Source organism: Zingiber officinale, chromosome 2A (genome assembly GCF_018446385.1).
Source record: "Zingiber officinale cultivar Zhangliang chromosome 2A, Zo_v1.1, whole genome shotgun sequence".
Lineage (NCBI taxonomy): Eukaryota > Viridiplantae > Streptophyta > Magnoliopsida > Zingiberales > Zingiberaceae > Zingiber > Zingiber officinale.
In genome coordinates this window covers 90,172,342-90,179,913 of record NC_055988.1, presented here as the reverse complement: position 1 = coordinate 90,179,913, position 7,572 = coordinate 90,172,342, and the positions used below count along the sequence as shown (strand labels likewise).

General features: G+C 40.2%; 1 protein-coding gene across 1 annotated transcript; it reads left to right on the top strand.

The window, feature by feature from the left end:
• The first annotated feature begins 5,489 nt into the window (after positions 1–5,489).
• On the top strand, positions 5,490–6,888 carry LOC122039783 (trans-resveratrol di-O-methyltransferase-like). Its single transcript, XM_042599229.1, has 2 exons — positions 5,490–6,310; positions 6,395–6,888. The coding sequence occupies exons 1-2, from the start codon at positions 5,507–5,509 to the stop codon at positions 6,710–6,712; spliced, it is 1,122 nt and encodes a 373-aa protein (XP_042455163.1). The 5' UTR covers positions 5,490–5,506; the 3' UTR covers positions 6,713–6,888.
• Positions 6,889–7,572: the final 684 nt, after the last annotated feature.

Sequence of the window (7,572 nt, the reverse complement as noted above, 5' to 3'; positions counted from 1 at the left end):
AATATGGGAGCAATGCTCCACTACAAGCAATCCGCAATATGTGGGAGCAACGCTCCACCACAGAACAATCCCTAAATATGTGGGAGCTACGCTCTACCACAACAATCCAGAATATGTGGGAGCTACACTCTACCACAAACGATCCAAAACATGTGGGAGCTACGCTCTACCACAACAATACATAAGTGCCCAAAGCACCTAACTATCTAGCTAGAGACCGCACGAGATCTCTCTACCACAGATCACTGTGGGTAGCCTAGGGTATAACCACCCAGTAAGCAAATCAAATCCATAGTCAACTATATCATCCTCCTAGTGGGTCGGTCACCCACTAATGGGAGAATTAATTGACAGGGTAAAACAACCAATATCATAATGTAGACATTTAATATCATACATCTGACACACGTGCACACACAACATATGTATGATCGCCATAATCCTCCAATTAGTACACACCAAAAATACTCACATCATAGGTATAAATCACTGTGATACCTCCAACAATGTATACCGAACCCGTGTGTATATATCATCGTAGGTAAAATCAACAATACCCCTCAAACAACACTCACATGACAAATATACACATATGCCAAGAGTATAATCAACATATACTTCCCATAAGGCATACTAAAACCCAGGTGCATTCACATATCAAACATAAGCAACAAGATACCTCAGATACCACACCAAACACATCTGTACATATCACAATTCAGATTAAATCTATAAGATATCTCCAATAAAACACTCAGACCACTCGGGTATAATCTACTAGAAACCCACAACAATCATATCTGGAAAAGTATGCACCCACTACATGCAATTAGACCGTCCATCAAAACGCTCCTACATCCCGGTAATAATCATATGTACACACTACATAGATATGCAGAATCAGCATATTTAATCCAATCAACCTGATATTCCTTATTCTACCTTCTAGGTTATTAAACTAGGTACATACAGTCAAAAATTAAAGTACCCCAAGGAAGAGAATACAACGATCCTCTATAGACTGACTAAGCCGACAATGGTATACGACTAATTCAGTCCTTTCCACGTCAGTACAAAACATATACTCAAATATGCTCTAGATACATAACTAAGCACAGATAACATAAAGGTTCGAACCTCTAGAAATAGAGTATGACAATCCTCTACTGATCAACCAACAACACTATATCATTCATCTTTCAACTGATCAAGATTACATTAATCCTCTTCAAGCAACTATGGTAAATCAAACTTCTAATGATCAATCTAACAAGAGTAGATCAATTATCTACTAATAAAATTAATTAAGATAAAATGATATACTACTAGCTAAGTCAAAATGAATATGTAGACACTATCCACTACACAGCTAATAATAACAGATGCTGGTATGTGCCTCGATCTTCTAATCAACTCATCATAACAAAAGTAAATGTAAAATCACCAAAGCCTATAATCCTTAATCTCTATTAAGGTCAATCAAGATCAGTGGCTAACTCATCACATGTAATATACGCTACAACAACCAGACAGGTACTAATAAAGTATGCTAATACAGGTAATAAACTGTAATAGTCAACAGGGTATATACTAACAGAAAGGTAGGATAACAGTATATACCAACATACCTCCTATAGCTTGGAGATGTCCTGCTGCTGCCAGGTCCCAAAATCCGAAAAGTCACATCGAGAAGACCAAATCACAAAATCCGAAACACAGGGAAATAAGACTCGTAAGCCGATCTCTGATACCAAATAAATTGATAGCAGATAAATCTCGAAAATCCAAAACACATAGCAAGTATTGTATACCTGCTCTGATACCACTAAATTGTCACGCCCTAGAGGAGTCCCTGTCCGAAGAAATTTCGGCAACACCTCCCCTGTACCGGTGACAATCTGAAGCATTTCTACAGACATAATATACCTCAGCCACATGCGGCTGGAATCATAACAATAAAAGAAAACAAACACCACGCAGTTAATATCAAATTCAGCCTCTGGCTGACACAACCACGCAGTTAAAAGTAAAGCAGCCCACTCGGCTGTACCAAAACCAAAACACAACAAAAACTGACAGAAACTAAATACAACCAAACACAAAACTGCTAGCCGGCTAGGCTTACACAACCAACAACATAACACCCGGAAACAAAATCAGAACACAAATCGAAATACAGAAATTTCATATACCAAGATAAAACAACAAAAAGGCAGCGATATGTCTTCTGATGTGACGCGGGGACCAGCAGACAGGATGCTCCAAGCGACACCATAAATAACCTGGTACCTGAAAAGATAGTGTTCACGGGGGTGAGTTCAACAACTCAGCGAATACCAATAGACATGCCTAGTAAGATATATCTAACAACAATAAACATGGAATACAGCTTCCTAATCATATATATAGGAAAGATGCAAAACTGAAAAATAACTGAGGAAGCTGTACTCACCAGGAACTCCTATCCTGATCTAAAGGGTCATCAAACCGATACGCAGTATGTCTCCTGTATGCATGTCAAACAAATGAATCCACGAAAATGCAGCATATAAGTGCAGCAAACACAAACTAATAAAGGCAATCAATGCATATGATGCTAATGATGCGTCCTGGTCACCCCTGACGCCAGTTAGTCCTCTCACACATAAATGGCGAGACCGAGTGGGTAGGGCTGTGACAACCGTGCACTCTGTCGTCACTGCTCCTGATGAGTGACCGAGTGGACGGGATGCTGTCGGAGTACTCCAGTCCTGTGACCCCAAATCATAAATGGGGGAGCTCAATGCTCTCATCTCCCGGTACACGATGACGGGGAGGAAATCTCTGCCGGCTACCACGCTGAGTCACCTGACCAACGGAGCCAAACAGAGTCCACCATCTGCCGGCTACCACGTTGCTACACTAAATGCCAGCGGAGCCAAACAGAGCGGAACTGACTGCCGGCTACCACGCTGAGTCATATGACCAACGGGGCCAAACAGCAGAACCGCCACACACCTGCCTGATATACCACTAAACCATGAGTGGGGGTGTGTGTAGTACATGTAACTGGCGATGGGCTCAACCATAGTGGAGCCGACAATCGCACAGTATGCAATCATGATGCATGTCACTATGCATAGCAAAAACTGATCAACATAACCATATCCATATATACAAAATGGGTACTGTAAAAGCGATGGTCACATACCAAAATCTAGAGTACACAGGTCAGATAGAATATCAAAACATATGTCCCGAACATAACAAGTATGGTATATCCTGATCAGCATAGAAAAATCCATATATATATAATATGGGTACCACAGTATCAGTAGGTCAAATCCACGGATCCAGGATATACAGGTCCTCTCTGGTATAACAACCTAGATCCTAAACATATCCCCCTTCCACAACCTATGTACCAAAAATATGCACAGATCAAAGAACAAGGTCTAGATACACGAACCATATATGACAAACAAACAGAGGTACACAAGCCAGTCATGGCATAAAAACCTAAGTATCAGATAATCTAGATACACATGACTAAAACCAAAAATCCAGAACCTAGTCCTAACCTCAGTAAAACATGGTATGTCACTTACTCTAGAAACTAAGATACATAAGGTAATAAAGTACTCATGGCAATAGGATACTCATGGCAACAAATCATGTGATATAAGCACGAATACATCACAGGCGACAAACCTAACATGCTATGGATATCAAACAGTGACATACCAAAGACAAATATGTTCATTGCTTGTAGTTATAAAGTACTATGCATATCCAAAGACAATATCATAAATGATAAGTCAAGAGGTACCCGCCTCTAATCGGTAAGGTCCAATCCGATCCAAATTTGATGTCGAGATACTCGTCTCGAATCAACCTCCTGTAATCACATTTTACAATTAATTATATCATTAAATCAAAATGACCAAATCCTAAACCTATTAGGAATAAATCATGGTGAATCAATCCAATAGATCCACATCCCCTTCACAATTCACCACATATCACCAATTCCAACACATAAGCAATTATGTATGTATCAATTCCTACCTAAATCAATATGTATCATAATCATGTTCCTTACCAAAATTCACATGATCATCTAACCAAATCCTCCAATTCGGAACATGATCTACAACCAATATTCAAATACATCTAATCCTTACCTCAAATCACAGCTGTGCTGGATGGGAGGGTTACTGTTGGGAACCAGGTGTCGCTGGATAAGAATAGCAACCTCTCAGCAAAGACTTCTTGACTCTTCCTCTCCAAATCTCGTACCCTGGATCCACAACCAGGAGGAAGAACATACACAGCAAAGCAACACAACAGGGAAGAAAATCAGAGGAGAAGATCACTGATCCACTACAAAGTTCGTGGCTGCTGGACCCGGGTGGCAGAAATGGACTATCGGATCCCAAAAACACCACAGATCACCACTTCCTCACCAACTTGTAACCTTCTTCCTCTCCACTGGTCAGAGGTGATCAAGAATCCGTCGACAGTGCTAGGGGCCCTATGACAAATGAAATAGAACTTTAAAAGAGAACTCGTTAGGTATGTACGATATATATACTGCAACTTGCTTTATTATATTTCCTGCGTGCAAATCGTTTTTGTTAATTAATCCGTTGTGAAGTCTTAAAAAAACAACTTTTCAGAGAAAGGAAACACCGATTTTAAAAATTATAATATAATCAATTTTTTTAAAAAAAATTGGATGATTTGATAAATATATGAATGATTTGAGTATTAATAAAAATCAAATAAGCGATTAAAATGTCAAATTTTAAAAGAGAATTATGCCTGTGAAAAAACATAAACCTATGACAAATGAAATAGAACTCTGCTTGTGAAAAAAATAAACCTATGACAAATGAAATCCTTCTCGAATCACAGCACGTTATGAAACTTATTTATACTTAAAAAATCACTGCAAAAATTAAGTCTATTAAATTTAATTAATGACATATGATACACAATAATATTTAAAATAGAATTGACAATCTCAAATAATTAGAATATGTAAATAAATCTATCAAAATTTTCTATTTAATTGTTATAATTACTTTTACTTCATACAAAGTATATTTTAGAAAAAAATAATATCCACTACCAACTTGATCTTAATTTTACTTGGATCGGGTGCAGGCCGTTGGCGGGTGCCTTTTTGTTTGTTCACAACCAACAGTCGAGATTATATTTTGGAAAAATCTAACGACCAAAAACTGAAAAGAAAGAAGAAAAAGCCTGCATATTGTTCAGCTCCTCGTTCAAGCCTTTTTGTTTCTGATTCCTTCCGTTGACATGCATATTTGATTTTTTCGATAGGTATTTACTATGTATACTGCAACTTGCTTCATTATATTTCCTCCGTGCAACTTGCTTCATTATATAAACACTTGCCTGCTAATTTGCAATTGTTTTCTAATGGCATCATGCCATGGGCGTTTGAGTAAAATTATTTATACACCACGAAGACTGATTGCAGATCCATAGTTGATGAGAAATGGAATCCATGAATAAAAGTGGAATTCATGGCGATCAAGAAGTGACCATGGCTGAGCTAGTGCGAGACCACGGCCATCTTTGGAACATCACCTTCAGCTACGTCAACTCCATGGCCCTCAAGTGTGCCGTCGAGCTCGGCATCGCCGACGTAATCCATCGACATGGCCAGCCTCTTCCTCTCTCCGTTCTGCTTACCAAGCTCTCCATTCTCCCTTCAAGAACCGACTCATTCCGCCGCATCATGCGCTTGCTCGTCCACTCCGGGCTCTTCGCGAGCTCCACTGCCGGCGATGAGGAAGAAGAGGCCTACGCCCTCACCCCCATCTCTGCCTCCTTTCTCGTGACCAGCAAAGCAGACAACATGTCCCCGTTCGTGCTCACCATTCTCGACCCGGTAATTGTCAACCCCGGGCACTGCTTGAGCAGGTGGTTCACCTCCGCCGCCGAACCACCCACCGCCTTCGACCTCTTCCACGGGAAGTCAGTGTTCGAGTTGACCGGAAACAACCCCGAGTTCAACGTTAATTTCAACCTGGGCATGGCCGCCGATGCCAGCTTTATGGCGAAATTGATCCTCAAACAGTACGGCGACGGCGTCTTCCGGGGCCTGCGATCGCTGGTGGACGTTGGAGGAGGGATTGGCGCGATGGCCACCGCCATCGCCGAAGCCTTCCCGCAGATCAAGTGCGCCGTGTTCGATCTCCCGCACGTTGTGAGTTCGCTGCAGGGAAACCCAACTGTGGCCGCCATCGCTGGCAACATGTTCGAGTTTGTCCCCCCTGCAGACGCAGTGATTCTCAAGGCATGCAATATCATTAATTTTCTTCTTCCACTTAAGTTTCTTATAATGAATCATCAATCATCTGCTGCTATATAATTAATGCAGTGGATATTGCATGACTGGAACGACGAAGACTGCGTGAGGATACTGCGAAATTGCAAGAAGGCGATTCCTCCAAAGGAGGAAGGAGGGAAGGTGATAATTATTGAAATGGTGATGAAATTGGAAAATGAGGAGGATGGAAGTATTCATGATGAAACGACAGAGACGCAGCTTCTGTTGGATGTGCACATGATGGTGCCTGCGCCAGGGAAGGAGAGGAGCGAAGCAGAATGGAAAAGTATTTTTATAGCTGCTGGTTTCTCAGACTACACCATCTCACCAATCTCGGGCTTGCGTTCTCTCATCCAGCTCTTCTATTGACGACTTTTAATTAAGATTACAATAAGTGTGATGAGATTGTAGTAGCTAGGAGCTGAAGCAGCTATTTCACCTTATCTGCTGATGCATCAACCATCATAATTCACTTTTTTAATTTCTTTAAATCTGTTGAGGTTGATGCTATATATCCTAATAACCTATGTACGTATTTGCATGTGCACCTTCCTTTACGGCCCCTCGGATGAGTTTAGTGACTAGCATATGAGGTATTGTCATCATGATGTTTGGAATTCGAATCTCGATAAAGCCGAGGTAAATGTTTCCCTTATGTGCTAGTCACCATTCCAAAGGCTAGTAGTCGCCCGTGATTTACCTTCTCCGTGTTGGCCTTGGGACGAGGGCACTGGAGGCGAGCGTATTCGCCTTTTGCCACCATGTGCACCTTCCTTTACTCATCACACATTAATAAATAAAATGTATAATAATATGTCTCCGAAATGAGCATCGACAGCATCGATGAAGGGAGATGTGACATCGGAAGAGAGCAGCAGTTCAAGGGGAGCTACGGATAACGAGATCGACAAGATAAGTCAGGTACGATCTCTTTCTCCCGATAAGTTATTTAAATTTGTTAAATTATTATCTAAAAACTATTGTAAATTAGAAATATAAAATAAAGAATTAAAGTTAATTCTAGCCAAATCTTGCCTATTAGAAGATTTTGAAAAATTAAAATTAGAAAATGATGAATTGAAAATACCAAAAAACATGCATGCCTAAATGTTAAAAATCAAAATATTAGGAAATATAATAATTTGAACTGGTATTTTAATTACCACAAGGGACAAATTAAGAAAATTTCTCATAAATATATTCCTAAGAGATTTTTAATTAAGTCCTGT